Source organism: Phaseolus vulgaris, chromosome 2, assembly GCF_051622355.1.
Source record: "Phaseolus vulgaris cultivar YP4 chromosome 2, ASM5162235v1, whole genome shotgun sequence".
Taxonomy (NCBI): Eukaryota; Viridiplantae; Streptophyta; class Magnoliopsida; order Fabales; family Fabaceae; genus Phaseolus; species Phaseolus vulgaris.
In genome coordinates this window covers 1,965,725-1,981,178 of record NC_143499.1, presented here as the reverse complement: position 1 = coordinate 1,981,178, position 15,454 = coordinate 1,965,725, and the positions used below count along the sequence as shown (strand labels likewise).

The following is a 15,454-nucleotide window of genomic DNA, read 5'->3' as shown; positions in this document are numbered from 1 at the left end:
TAAGTCACATCTTTTCAATATATTTGTCTATTATTAAGCAACATTTTCAATCGAGTTTGATTTTTCTTTATCTCTCTGTCTTGTTTTATCTCTCCACCTTTCTTTTAACTATTCTTTTTACTTTTATTTATTTAGAGTGAAGTATTTAATTTCACAAAAACTGAAATTAAAAAACAAATATAACTTAAATTTTACACTAATCTTGTAAGTTTACAAACTTTCGAAAGTCCTTTACACATTTCGTACATTTTCATTCAAATGAAGATATTGCATGATGGGCTATGATTGGATAAAAGTTATGGAGACACTAATTTGATGTTTCAGGACAATTGGCTATAAAAGCAATAAATGAATAATAACTAACAACATAATACAATGAGTCCATCTCAAATGAAGAATGTTTTACCTATTGAATTTCACCATAAAATTTATAAGCTCTAATATACAAATACAAACTACACGAAAAAGATTCCCCAAGTACAAATGATAAAATACAAATAAAGTTAATAATATTTTGAGCAGTGTTTCAAGAGCTGTAAAGTAAATTGCAGTTTTATATAAATTTACAGTAGATAAAATACACGAGAAGATGACTGATGACTGTCGAACAACAAGCATTTAACTTGTGTCCTATTTTTTCTATTTCCGAAATACTGAATAAGTTTTGCAAATTTTGGATTTGGGATGAAGGTAACCCAGCTTCCATTCTCTCTATTGTAGCCGCAAATAACAACTCATTGTGCAGCCCGAAGGCGTCACGAGTGAATCTCGTGTTTTCTTTTACCTTTTTCCATTTTCTATTTTTCCAGCGTGTAAGTTACTTTGGCTTCTTCCGCATGCCCATCCGTGATTTAGCATATCTAAGGTTCTTGTTAAGCAATACCAAACATTGGGTACCAAAATCACAAAAAATAACAGAATGAGAACAAAAGCGAAGAGGACCAAAGGATACTCTAAACGCATTCCCTCGCCAGTTTGTGAAGAGTGAAGAATTGAGCCTTGCAAACTGTTTAGAGCTTCAGTTGAGCTACTTGCATCCTGCACATATACTATGGGCGTTAAGAGTATATACTTACATGACTGCTCAGAGTAAACCTCCAAATGAAATCAAGCAACTGGCCAATCTACTTTTCTGCCTTTTTAAACATGACCTTTGCAACAGTTTTCATGTTAGATGTCATCATTATTACTACATGCAATTAGTTGGATTTTAAATGGATAGAGAGATAAAAGGCCTAGGGAGTCCATTCATAATAGGAAATTGATACAGGAATGTGTTGGGCTGTGAAGTAAAGATACTATAAAAATAGGTATCTGAAGCATCCAATACTGAAACATGTCCGATACCCATTAAAAAAATCAAAATCCAAGACACGGTTTTGTATCTCAAGTAGTTTTCTCATTGTTTAAAAGACACCCAGGAAGGTATATTGCTAAAAATGAGTGTCCCTTCCAAACGATGAACAAGGGCTTGTCATTCTCAGATTCTATGGGGCCAAAACTTTTTGATTGGACTAGTGATGTTTAGTATGACATGCTAGCTTGGGCAAGGAAATTGTATGTTTTTTTGTGACATGTTCATACTAAAAGAAAATACTCTGGATATGAATGGGGGATAGATATGCAACTGTGTGTACTTGTTATGACCACAATATCTTTTTGGCCAATTGTAATAATTATACATTGATTATTGATACGTTCATGATGTGAATGTCTCTTCACAAATATTATACATAATTTTTCCTTCGTAATGTGAATATTTGTTTCATATTCCCCATATCCCTGTAACTGTATCATGTAATGTATACGGGGCTTTCTGGATGCTAAACGACAAAAAAACTCCCATTTAGTAGTTGTATGCAGTGCAAAAAATAAAATAACGAAAAGAAACCTGGAAATCAACAAATGCAACTGGCGCCCCATATGTGCTCTGCATCTTCAGTTTCAAAAATCCATGGTATCTGATGCAAAATTTTACATAGAAACAAAATCAAATTCTACAGATTTTACAAAAACACCTCATGCGTATACGTCTACCAACCTGGAAAACACTTGCATTAGCTCTTGTTCATTACAAGATGGCCCCAGATTTGCTACAAATAAAGTTGCACACGGGGTGGAGTTTTGAGGAATGTAAGGAGTTGAAGACTTCTTCTGTCAACATATAAGATAAGAAACAAAAAAAATTACTCTAGAGTAAATGTGCAGTTCTAAGATTAAATAAGGTACTGTCAAATATATATGACATGTAGGAAGACCATGATACTTAAACATGAGAAACATATTATTGCATATATGCATAGGATCACGTTTCAACAATGGCAAACAAATGGTTAGATATGTGTGTGCGAATGAAGAATAGCTTTACAAGATAAGTATCAGGCCGTCCCCAAAAGTTACTTTTATACAGTCATCATGTAAAGCATAATAATGTTGAAGTTGCCTAATCAAAGAACTAAAGGACCTGAACATTATACAAAAGTTTCAACACAGTCTAGAAACAAAGCTCGTGAAGATAAGGAATAAAAGAGATCAAATTTACACCCAAGGACTGAAGTAAGCACCAAGTCCCGTAAGAGAACTATTGAATCAGAGAATAAAAACTCTGACAAGATTACCATCTTACTTCCACACCAGTTTGTAGCCCCATTTAGCACATTACATCTGAAGGACCATCCAATCACTTGGTAGTCAAGAAAAGAATACTGGTGCAAATAACCAATAAATTTTCGGTGTTAGGTTGGAGGGAAAAGAAGTGGCCGGAGACGGGAAGGGAACCATCTAATTTTATCTTGTTTGGCTCAAAATTTTGGAGAAGGGAAATAAGACAGCTAAAATCTCATCTCTCCTATTCCATCCCTCCAATGTTGGGAGAAGAGGCTGGAGACGGGAAGGGAACTATTTAATCTTATCTTGTTTGGTTCAAAATTTTATAGAAGGGAAATAAGACAGATAAAATCACATCTTTCTTATCTCACCCCTCCTTTGTTGTGAGAACGTGAAAGGGAAAATTTTTATGATATTTGCACTGTGTATACACCGAAATGCCCAAAAAGTATATTTGACTTTCATATCCTCTATTAAAATTATAAAGGATCCATTGGGAACCAAACACACTGTTATGCAAATACAAGTAGCAACAATAGAACGTCATTATTCATATATAGCAGAGGCAAAAGGGAGCATAATGTAATATGGCTTAATTATATTATTTCTATACATTCTGTTCTTGTATATTGTTTTGTTACCACACATAAAAATCAAATAGAATAGAAATGGAAGTCGGACCTCTTATTTCCTAAGATATTTACTGAAACAAAAAGAGAAATGAAGCCTTATTTTTTTAGGAGTAGCTTTTCTCCAAACCATCGAAAGGAAAAAAAAAACTTTTGAATTCAATTAAAGATCGTCAGAACCAAAAAATTGAGACATGTTTCCAAACAAAAGAACACTTTCAATTTAACACGTATATATAACCAACTGAAGCACATCATAGTGGAAATCTTTTTAAGGTGATGCATAAAACAGATAAATTGAGAATTTACAACACTAACCATGTTCATATATAGACCATCACTCATGGCACTCCCATCAGCATTCCCAAGACTATTACAGAAAACAAACACACAAATAATAAGATGAGATTGCAAGAAATACAAAGTCTGAATCTGAAAACATTTACCGTTACTTAAAACACATTAGTTATTTTCTTCTAATCGAGAGAGTTCTACAAGAAGCTCAAACTAACACTGTATGTATGTTTGGAAAATGTGCTTTATCAAAGATAAAGCAATCAACTACCACATAATAAACCGTGATTAAGTAGTGCAGATGACCTTTGTGCAGATGGATAACCAAACGTGTTCGTGTTGTAAGCAGGATTACCCATTCCAGGCATGTGAATGCTGCTAACACCTGATAGTGCCGAAGAGTGCAAAACATGTGCAAAGTGAGCTCATAGGTAAAAGTGTCCTTGGTGTGATCAATAGCTAACTGGCCTCAAAGCAACAGAATAAACGATGAACTGAACATAACACAACAACAGTAAACTGAAAAAAAAAACTTCACACAATCTATATACACAGACAATATCAACGCACCAAGTTTCAAACTAACAACATCTTACCAGAATCGGGAGTGGCCCATGATGATGTAACACTTCTAGCTTTCTTATCGGCACCAGCTCTGTCATCATCTGTTTGTAAAGGTCAATCAATCAACAAAATTCAACTGGAAGATCTGAAATATATTAAACATGACAACAGAATTCCTTGAATGGAGTTTAGAACTAATAAAAATACACACCTATCCTAGAACGTTTGGATCTAGAGTTTGATTTTGCCAGATCAATGAAAAGAGTGGAACCCTTTTCAAGATCAAACACCATCCCCTGCAAACCACATTAATTAAAACAAGCATAGCCACGAAAAGAGAAATGCATTTGATGTCAGTAAGCACAACATGTAAAACAAACAATTTATGCTATAAGATAAGATCCTCACATTCACAGCATGCATTGCCATGATTGCCGACTGCTGACTGGCGAACACAGCAAAAGCAAAAGGCTGTCAAGACACAAAAACCACGTCATGGAAGCGATTCACATAAATTCATAAACCAAGATCCCCAAGAAATTAAAATTGCAATGAACCTGAGACGAATTGGTGGGACTCCGGAGATGCGAAGACTCGTAACCGGGAAATTCGCGGAAGAGGTTGTAGATTTCGCGAGGCTTTACATCTTCTGGGAGGCCAGCGACGAAGAGGGTGCGAACCTCGTTCGTGGAGGGTTGAGGACTACCGTAAGAACCGAACACCGCTTGCTGCTGATGCTGAGCCACGTACGGCGGATGCACGTGGTGCGCCGGCGGGACAACCGCGCCGGGAGGCGGTGGTACCACCGCCATCAGCGGCGGAGGTGGCGGTGGCGGTGGTTGATAGTACTGGTGGTAAGTGAGAAGACCCGCCGGTTGGGGCTGTGAGTAGTAGGCAGCCATGTCGTCCATGGAATTCAGTTCACACGCGAAAAGCCCTAGAATTTCCGTTTATTTTTTTCAATTGTTTTATTCGGTTTGTGGGCTTTGAAATTTTATTTTATCAGTGCCTTAGCGGGCTCAAGTGGGCTTGGCCTATATTATATTTAGAGAGAGAGAGAATATTTTGCTTTGTAGAGTGTTTTTTTTTTCTATATTGGATGTAGTTATTCACTTTGTTAAATTCAAATTCAAATTTAATTAGCAAAAGAAAAATTATAAGTTGATTATTGATCACTACTTAGTAAGAAGTGAGAGACAAATTTTAATAATTAAAATGTATGATAATGAATTATGTACCTGGGTGGATGTCAGGGCCAGAGTAATATTGATCCACGTCGATACGCAATTGTTGTCGTGCCTGTAGCTACCTAATTCTTCGAGTCTTTCCTCCTTCACATGCGCGTTCGTCCGGTCGGCGGGATACCTACGATTGCACTCCGACGCTCAAGTCAGTGCTAGTGTTTAGTTTAGTCTCTCAGGATATCATAAAACTTATATTTCCCCCTTTTTCAGAAGTCTCTTTTATAGGTTGACTTGGGTTTTGGTTTGTGTGGGCCAAGTAACCGATTGCTGGAGACATGCGTAGTGGTCTTTAGGTCATGTGTAGTGGCTTCCTAATATTAAGGAAGTATTTCTCAAAGTGTCTTTGACTCACTCAACGTTAGTTGTAACCGTTTCTCTGCCACATATTTATCGTATTATGCTATTTAATACTTACCTTCGATCGTCCGGAGTCGATCGATACAAATTATGAGTAAAAAAAATAGTACAATCATCTTTTAATTAATAAATTAAATTATAAAATAATTTTAAAGTCAATATATCAATGCCCAATAAAATTCATATAAGAATATAATAAATAAAAGTTAAAGATATAATTGTGATCAACTATACTCGTCAACACAGTTTTACTCACTTATAATATTCAATCCTAGTTTTTTTTTTGGATTGTAAGTAATAATAAATCCATTCTTTTAATTAAAATTTATCTAATCAGATTTAATTGAATTTTAACTGAGATTATTGATTAAATTTATGTTTTTAAGTTCATTAACCTACTTGTCTTGATTTGATGATCTTAAAATGTAGGTGATGATTATTCTTAATATATGCACTAGACTCTCTAGTTGTTTAAGGTCTATTGGAACGTTTACTCTAAATTTTACTGTAATGAATTAACGCAAACGAATTTTGTTGTTTTTAACTAGATTAGTCAAAGTCCAATATGTTTATCTGAAATATACTAGAAACAAAATATAAAAAAAAAAGTGGAGAATAAAAACTGTACCGGGATGGCCGATTATGGGTTGACCGACATAAGGTGCTCAAGTCAAACCGTTGACCCAATTAGCAAAGGTTAACCCGCGGTTAAGGAACGGCCTAATCCAACCCTAATCGCTAAACAACCCCCTAATCCGGCCCAACAGCGAGGGTCCATCAAGGTAATATAAATATCACACATTCCAAGGAAGAAGGTACGTCATTATCTACAGTATTCTAGCCAGCCGAATACGATACCCCACTGACTTGAGCGTTGGAGTGCCATCTGCAGGTACCCCACCCGCCTGAGGAGCCATCCAGCGAGAAGAATTGAAGGAGGAAGTAAGATACGACCGACCGAGTGACATCCGAAGACAATAGTTCTCCCAGTCCCCAACCTAGTTCGAGAACAAAAACAAAGTATACAAATTCATTTAATAATACATTTATCTTTTTATTTTATGTAAGATTGCTTCGGCCAAGTCAACAACTTTTCTTTTATTTCTTTTTTATTTTTATTTGTCTTCTTCTTTCATTATGTTTTCATAAAAGTTAAGATTTTATCTTTTTAATTTTTCTTCTCTCACATTTTGTTAATATTTTCAAGGTAATTATTACATCTTTCAATGTTATCAAATCTTATCTTGCAATAATCACGGAGTTAATGATTAATCCTAGCAAAATATTTTTCAATTTAAAGTGAGTGTCTTTTTTTTTCATAATCTTTCAATTTATTTTTCTAATAATATTGGTTTAAACAGTTATAAAAAGTTATTGTTTGTAACTAGTTTGACCCTTGATTGAAGTTTTTTTTATGTTGTAAATTTTAGCGCTCTTTAACTCTCTCCTAGCTTATTTCTTGGAGTGTAAATCATTTTTAAGTAAGGAAAATTATCTTTGTTAAACTTTTGTTAATAAGTTCAGAAATCACTTGAATCTGAATTTGGGATGACGTGCATGAAATTAGGAAGTTGAAGAAATCCTTGAGAATGATTTTGTATTGGTTGAATTGACTAAATTAAAAGTTTATTTGATTGAGATTTGAAAACTAGATAAAAATATTATATTAAAGTCTATCGACTTATAATATGTATTGAAACATGTATTTAATTAAAGGGAATGTAATTTGGATTTTAAATGGTCAATTTGAGTCAAAGGGATTGAAACATGATGTCTAAGTTATAAATGGATGTATTTGAACATATAAAACTATTAAGAGTGTTGAATACGAGCATAATGCTTTGAATTGTTGCATAAATTTTTTGTTCTAGTTTATTTTTCTTAAATGAAACACTTTTGTTCGATAGTCATGCATCACGTGTGTCCGTATCCGGAAGGCATCCTTCTCTTTCAAGAGAATTCGCGGCATGTCAAGTCTTGATAAAGTCCTTCGATGACTTGAGTATCAAAAAGTCTTTTGCAGAAGGATCTATCTTTATTCTTTTTGTTGATTGGTACGATAAAACTCAATCCACATAAATATCTCTTATCTATCTCAAGACATCACTATTTAACCTTGTTATTTTAGTTATATTACGATATGCTGCATTTTTTTATAAAGAATTTTATTAACATAATTAATAATTAATGTTGAAATTATTAAAATAAATTTACATTATTTTAAGATAAAAATTATTATTTTGTTTATGTATACTATCTAGTATTCATAACGACTAAATTTTAAAAAATGTTAAAATTAAAGTATTTAAAAATTAAGAATGGACTAGATGCATATAATGGATAGTGTCTGTTCCAAAATGTGTATGTCAAGTGTTGAATGATCAATAAAACAGGAAATTTGACCGAGAGGCACGAGGCACACACTGACATATATTAAAATATAGAGTTCACTCAATATAATATTCTGAAAGAACGCCTCGTTTCGCTCGTGCTTCACTGCTTAACCATAACACAAAACATTCTTTTAATTAAATTATGTCTGCGATGACTAATCTCATCATATAAGTCCATCCCCTAGAATTAGTTAAATCATAATACTTTTTAATATGACATTAAAATAAAAATATTGTCTGTTTGCATAAATGTTTTCCAAAAATATCCATTTGCAAAAGAAATTACAGGACTCAAACTCTTTGCCAAATATTTATCAAATTTAGTTTTAAATTTTATTTCAGAAAACGAATTCTGAACTTCGTTTTTTAGGTTTTGTAAAGAAATTGTACAAAATGTAAATGACATTATTATATTTAGTGACATAAATATTAGAGTCCGACAAAGAGGGATTGGATTTTGTACATTCCACTTAAATAAGCAGAGTTGTTAATATTCATTAATAATATAAAATTAATTACTTGAAATTAATTATATGTCTTACTAGTAATCATTCTAAAAAATATTAAAACCATACAAATTTAACTGCGAAGTTTGACCCCACTAATTATAATTGAAATTGTTATTGACACAAGTCGACTATGTCAATGCAAAGTTTGACATATTACTTGTAATTGAAGTGGTTCCTAGTATGTCATGTGACTCTCTCAAATTTATAAATTGGGAGTATTACGAAGTGGACTTTAAGCATAACTCAACCCCATAAAACTGGCTCATAGGGTTGAGGTTTGCACCCACTTATATACAATGACAGGCTCTAATCTCTAGTCGAGGTGGGATCTCCAATATGGAGTATTTTTCACTAATTTAATACTTACTTGGTATTTATTTATTACTTAAATAATATTATTATTAGAGTATCGAAGAATCTTTTATAAATGGACTCTACTCGATATTAGTGATAATACTCGATTATTTCCAATAATTCGAATTCACGACCTCAAATGACTTCATGTTAAACCTAATAATTGTTGGAGATCCCACATCGACTAGAGATTAGAGCTTTCATTGTATATAAGTGGGTGCAAACCTCAACCCTATGAGCCGGTTTTATGGGATTGAGTTAAGCTTAAAGTCCACTTCGTAATATGGTATCAGAGCCATTTGCAGTTTCACAGTCTGAATTAGTTCATACTTACACATGCATGGCTTAATCTTTTTGATAAAACAATTTCAAGATCACAAATCATATGGTTCCACCAAAAGTCAAAAAACCCTTAGTACATATGAGTCTACAATGGATTCTTCAATCTTACAAACATTCAAAGCTCACGTTGACACAACCCTACCATCATGCTCATGTACTACCAGATATTTATCTTTATCCAAAAACAAACACATGTATCATTAAAAACCTAAGCATAGCTTAAAAAAATACGACAAAGAGAAACTTGCTAAAAAAATTTTACTTATGAGTGTACAAAAGTATTTCATTCTCTACCAGAATCACTAGGGTGAATTTTGATTTAATAAAAAAATAAAAAATCTTTCAAAATTATGAAGAAAAAACAGAGAAAAAATATGTTAGAAAAATTGTGATTTTTTGTAAAATAAAATTTAAATAGTTAACACTTCTTTATATATAAACTTAATTAAAAATTCTTCATATCGGTTAAACCACTTCTATTTTTAAACACATTAAGTGGATAATTACAAAGTAGAGTTTTTGAATTTATTATTATTCATTCAAATTTAGTATGTAAGAAGTAAAATCATATTTTACTAACACGTAAGAACTAAAATCATATTCTACTAAATTTGAGGGAACAAAATAAGTGTTTTTATTTAAAAAATTAAGAAAAGATTTATGTCAAATTTCAAGAACTAAATCTATAATTTAACTTAATGACGGTACAAATATCTATAGCATGTTCATAAAAATTGTTAGATTATTGGACTATCATTAAAAACACTCATGAGGGTGAAAAAAACTTGATTTGAACAACTTTCTTCGTAGTTATTTCCAATAAGAGATAAATATAAGAAAAAAAATCATAAGCTATAATTAATTTATGTAAAACTTAAACAATGGGTTTTTTTGAAAAACTATATAAGAGAACTTTTATAAATTAATTCAGACATTATTTACTTATAACTTGTAAAGAAATGTTTGGTGATATGAATCTTGATTTAGGGTTATTATAGAAATGCTTATGAAAAAAATTTGTCCACACAAACTCGTATACATGACGAGAAATGTTTGGGGTGCACATAACCAAAGCTGTGTATTATTAATATTAAAGGTCACTCCCCTATATCTAAGAAGCACTATAGAATTGATAGTTTATACTAAATTAATTTTCTGTAAAACTTTTGTTTGATGTATTGACAGTTTTGATTTAAATACGATATTTAGTTGCTTTGTACGATTATACTTCTCCATGTCTAATCTCCGCGTTTTCAGACAGAGTTTGTTCTAAGCAATCAAACAAACACACATTTATGAATATATAAAGCGTTTAGGATTTATGTCAAACCTTAATTTAAAGTAAATTGTAGTATTTTATACGTAGAAGTATCTATTTTGTCAGAGCCACCATCATCTACATCTACACGCATATGATTACAGCACATGGTTATGATATGCTCAGTATTTTAAAAATGGTGGTGTTCACCAAAACAGGAAAATTTAACCGAAGTAAAGGCCCAAGTACCCATTAGAGGCTCGAGGCACACGGTGACATATAATATTCTAAAAGAAAGCCTCGATTCACTCGTGCTTCACAGCTTCAGCATAACTATGTTTAATCGTGCAATCATTAATCTCATCATATAAGTCCATCCCCTATAATTAGTAAAATCATAATTTTTTTGTTCTCTTAAGAAGAGATTGCACTGTTTAGAATGAGAGTATATAAATAAGAGGAAGGGATGAAGAAGAAGAATATGTTGTGAAGAATAAGAATTAGCATAAGAATGGGGAAAGAGGGTGAGCTAAACCTAAAGTCAGTTTTCCTTCCTTTTCTGTCAACTAGTCACATAATTCCTCTGGTGGACATGGCCAGGCTCTTCGCCATTCATGGCATAGACGTTACCATAATCACCACGCCGGGAAACGCCACCGTTTTTCAGAAGTCCGTCGACCTCGACTCCACTCGCGGCCGCTCCATCAGAACGCACTTGGTTAACTTCCCCGCCGCCCAAGTGGGGCTTCCGCCGGGGATCGAAGCCTTCAACGTCGACACGCCTCCCGAGATGGCCCCCAGAATCTACATGGGTCTCGCCATTCTCCAACCTTGCTTCGAACAGCTCTTCCACGACCTCCGACCAGACTTCATCGTCACCGACATGTTCCATCCTTGGACTGTCGAAGCCGCCGCCAAGCTCCGAATTCCCAGGATCATGTTTCACGGCGCAAGTTATCTCGCTCGCTCCGCTGCGCACGCGGTGGAGCAGTACGCACCCCATCTTGCGGCGAAATCCGACAGCGACAGGTTTGTGTTACCTGGGTTGCCCGAAAGGTTGGAGATGACGCGGTTGCAGTTGCCGGATTGGCTCAGATCTCCGAACCAGTACACGGAGTTGATGAAGACGATTAAGGAGTCGGAAAAAAAGAGCTACGGATCTCTGTTCAACAGTTTCTACGACCTCGAGAGTGCTTACTACGAGCACTACAAGGGCGTGATGGGGACCAAGAGTTGGGGAATTGGACCGGTTTCGTTGTGGGCGAACCAGGATGCTTCGGATAAGGCTGCACGAGGGTACGCTAAAGAGGAAGACGAAGAAGAAGAAGAAGGGTGGCATAAGTGGCTCAACACTAAGGCAAAGAGTTCTGTTTTGTATGTGAGTTTTGGGAGCATGAACAAGTTTCCGTACTCCCAACTTGTTGAAATCGCGCATGCGCTTGAAGATTCAGGGAAAGATTTCATTTGGGTGGTGAGGAAAAACGATGGGGATGGAGAAGGAGAAAAGTTTTTGGAAGGGTTTGAGAAGAAAGTGAAGGAAAGCAAGAAAGGGTACCTGATATGGGGTTGGGCGCCGCAATTGCTGATACTAGAGAATCCTGCGATTGGAGGATTGGTTACTCACTGTGGTTGGAACACGGTGGTGGAAAGCGTGAACGCGGGGTTGCCGATGGTGACGTGGCCTCTGTTTGCGGAGCATTTTTTCAATGAGAAGCTGGTGGTGGATGTGCTGAAAATTGGGGTGTCGGTGGGGGCCAAAGAATGGAGAAACTGGAACCAGTTTGGGAGTGAAGTTGTGAAACGAGAAGACATTGGAAACGCGATTGGTATGATGATGAGCGAGGAGAGTGAAGAACTGAGGAGAAGAGCGAAGACGTTAAGCGATGCTGCAAAGAGGGCTATACAAAATGGTGGCTCTTCGCACAACAACATGAAGGAACTCATTCGGGAACTCAACCAGATCAAACTTTCCAAAGCTCACCAAACCACATCCACTCCTTGAGACCACCGCTTTTATGTTAAGATTTATAGAAGTTAGTGTTTTATTATGCAGTTTTAGAATACCTATTATTATGCAGTTTTAGAATTTGTTAGTTCTGTCCAATTTTTGTTGTCATTGTTAGTTGTGGATAGTTCTGATATCGTTTAGCTTCTTATTTATTCTGCAATGGCTATCTATTATTCAATAAAAAGAGAGTACTTTCTTCCATTACGTCTACTTTTAAAAAGCTTCTCTGCCTTTTTTAACATTTTATGACAAAAATAGGGTTAAAATTAAATAATTTTAAGAATTTAAATTCTTAAAATAATTACTGTTGAGTGCATGGTTTTGTTATTGATGTTTCTGTTTTCCTTGTTATTGTTGTTAGTGAGTTCTTCTGCTATCCCAACCAAATGGAGATATATGGACAACCTGTTCCACTGTACAACCCTTAATTAATGATATAAAAAAGAGTATTTTTTTCCTTTCATAAAAAAAATTGAAATTTTAGGCAAAGAAAAATGGTTGTATTTTTTTTTGTAAAATTACAAATTTACGCTTTCATTTAAAATTGTTGAAAAATTAATTTGATTTATTTATTTGTGGATTATAATAATTTTTAACTAAAATATTATTTTCAATAATTTCTAAGAATTATTTTTGGAAAAATGTGGATTATGTCGAAACATATTTATGATTGTCTCAGAAAAATTATTTAATGTTCTATTTAAATAAAAATCTAAAATATCTAATTTTTTTAAAATATTCAAAAATCTAAAATAAATAAAAATATTAAATTATTTAATATCCTATTTAAATAAAATTTTAAAATATATAAAATATTCAAAAATCCTAAATAAATACAAATCTTAAATTATTTAATGTCCTATTTAAATTAAAATTTAAAATATATAATTTTTTTAAAATATATAAAAAATTTAAAATTTAAAATAATTATAAATCCTAAATTATTTAATGTCCTATTTAAATAAAAATATTTAGTATATAAATTTCCTTTTGCTTAGACCTTTCTTGGTATGAAGTTGCATGTTGGGTCCAGTAGAGGCCCAATTACCACTGGTGCAGAAAAGGTGAAAAACAGTGATCATTTTAGCGCTAAAAAACGACGGTATTCTGACCGTTGTATTTCAGCGCGTAGTATTCTCTTCAAGCAAAGAAGGCGACTATTGGACCGCCGTGTTACATTCACTCTAAAATGACAACTTCTACCATAGCCGTTGTATTAGACCCTTCTTCAACTCCTTTAAATCTGACATATAGATGTCAGATTTGAAAGAGTTGAAGGAGGGTCGCATGTCCATATTTTACCAATCTCTTTAGCAGCTGCAGTTAAGGAAGCTATAGGATCGTCAATGGGAACATCATGCTTCTTTTTCGGACTTGGTGAAAAGCTTGTGCATGAAGGAAATGGTGAAAAGCAGCGGCGGGCTCACGACAACGATGACGACGACTAGCAGCGGTGAAGAACCAATGGAGGCACAAGAAAACCAACAACGAAAACAGTAGTGGTGGAAGGCAATGAAACAATAGGCAATGAAAACTTTCACCAACAATAGAAGACATAAACGAATAATAGAAACAAAAAAAGAAACAAATAAACAATGATGAGTGAATAAAAGAAACGTAAACAATGACAAAGAGCTCGAAGATGAAGAAGAAGCAGAGAGAGGACGAAGGTAAAGAAGGAAGACGAAGCGCAAGAAGACAAAGGAGATATGAAAAGTGTAATTGACGCGCTTCGAATTAGGGTTGGGTAATAAGATAAGTGTAAAACGGCGATTCTGAGATAAATCCACCGTTTTAGACCAAAACACTTGGTTTAAAACAGCGACTATGAGTTAAAATAGTGTTTTAGACCAAAGCTCTTAGTCTAAAACGACAACTACTACTCATAGTCGTTGTTGTAGACCAAACGCTTTGGTCTAAAACACCGTTTTAACTCATAGCCGCTGTTTTAGACTTGCTTTAATTTAAAAAATGTCATCGTATTTTGATGGACAACGTTTTACAGTAAAAGCGTTGTGAATGTAGTATTGTAAATGGACATTTTTCACAAGTATACGTATTAATCTTACTTTGTAGATAATTTGGCGTATTACTGTATGATGTTTTAATGTCCCCTACAAATTTTTTAAGACGTGCAGAAATGGTATCAACAGAAACAGTGTCGGAAGATATTTATGATTGTTAGAAAAATTTAATGTTCTATTTAAATAAAAATTTGAAATATATAAAATTTCTAAAATATTCAAAATCCTAAATAAATATAAATCCTAAATTATTTAATGTCCTATTTAAATTAAAATTTTAAATTTTAAATAAATACAAATCTTAAATTATTTTTAATATCCTATTTAAGTAAAAAAACTGAAGTATATAAAATTATTTTTGCTTGGACCTTTCTTGGTATGGAGTTGCATGTTGGGTTCAGAAGAGACCCAACCATGTCTTAATCTTACTTTGCAGATAATTTGACGTACTACTGATTAATGACGTTTTAATGGGCTGTGCAAATTTTGTAAGAGGTGCCAAAATGGTACCAAGAGGGTGTTGACTACACCCAGCAGTACATTTGCCTCAAACTTGAATGGAATTAAGCTTTAAATGAAGGCAAATGCTCCCTCCACCAAACACTTTTGAACCTGCATCCAACATAATTTCAAAAATTCTGAAAATACCCTTTATTCTGGAAATAAAAATCCGGAATTAAAAATAATGTATTCCGGAAAAAAAAATCCAGAAGAGGTTTTTGTGTTTCGGATATAAAAATCTGGAAAAAAAATCAAAATTTCATTCTGGATAAAAAAATCCGGAACTGAAAATAATACATTCGAAAAAAATTATCCGAAAGAGATTATTGTGTTCTGAAAAAGGAGGTCCGGAATATAATTTTATATGTAC

At 33.8% G+C, this 15,454-nt stretch overlaps 2 protein-coding genes across 6 annotated transcripts; one reads left to right on the top strand and one right to left on the bottom strand.

The window, feature by feature from the left end:
• Positions 1-374: 374 nt before the first annotated feature.
• On the bottom strand, positions 375-5,106 carry LOC137810088 (RNA-binding (RRM/RBD/RNP motifs) family protein). Of its 5 annotated transcripts, none has more exons than XM_068611213.2 (10): positions 4,652-5,106; positions 4,503-4,565; positions 4,306-4,390; positions 4,127-4,195; positions 3,837-3,915; positions 3,555-3,606; positions 2,042-2,154; positions 1,892-1,961; positions 953-1,038; positions 375-860 (listed from the first exon to the last, which is right to left on the bottom strand). In XM_068611213.2, the coding sequence occupies exons 1-10, from the start codon at positions 5,003-5,005 to the stop codon at positions 818-820; spliced, it is 1,014 nt and encodes a 337-aa protein (XP_068467314.1). In that variant the 5' UTR covers positions 5,006-5,106; the 3' UTR covers positions 375-817. The 5 variants fall into 5 exon arrangements, 2 of the variants coding, with proteins under 2 accessions (XP_068467314.1, XP_068467315.1); XM_068611214.2 differs by having other exon boundaries at positions 2,042-2,151; XR_016518328.1 differs by lacking the exon at positions 3,837-3,915.
• Positions 5,107-10,654: 5,548 nt separating this feature from the next.
• On the top strand, positions 10,655-12,766 carry LOC137810096 (soyasapogenol B glucuronide galactosyltransferase). The gene has a single exon (XM_068611224.2). It carries the CDS (start codon positions 11,063-11,065, stop codon positions 12,551-12,553), a length of 1,491 nt encoding a protein of 496 aa, XP_068467325.2. The 5' UTR covers positions 10,655-11,062; the 3' UTR covers positions 12,554-12,766.
• The last annotated feature ends 2,688 nt before the right edge of the window (positions 12,767-15,454 follow it).

Bases quoted from the DNA above. Each gene is read 5' to 3' on its own strand.
- LOC137810088 (XM_068611213.2), bottom strand. From the start codon at position 5,005: ATGGACGACATGGCTGCCTACTACTCACAGCCCCAACCGGCGGGTCTT. The intron at 4,566-4,651 runs GTTCATTGCAAT...GTGTCTTGACAG, and splicing joins GTCCCACCAATTCGTCTCAG to CCTTTTGCTTTTGCTGTGTT. The intron at 2,155-3,554 runs GTTAGTGTTGTA...ATATGTTGACAG, and splicing joins ATGGTCTATATATGAACATG to AAGAAGTCTTCAACTCCTTA.
- LOC137810096 (XM_068611224.2), top strand. From the start codon at position 11,063: ATGGGGAAAGAGGGTGAGCTAAACCTAAAGTCAGTTTTCCTTCCTTTT.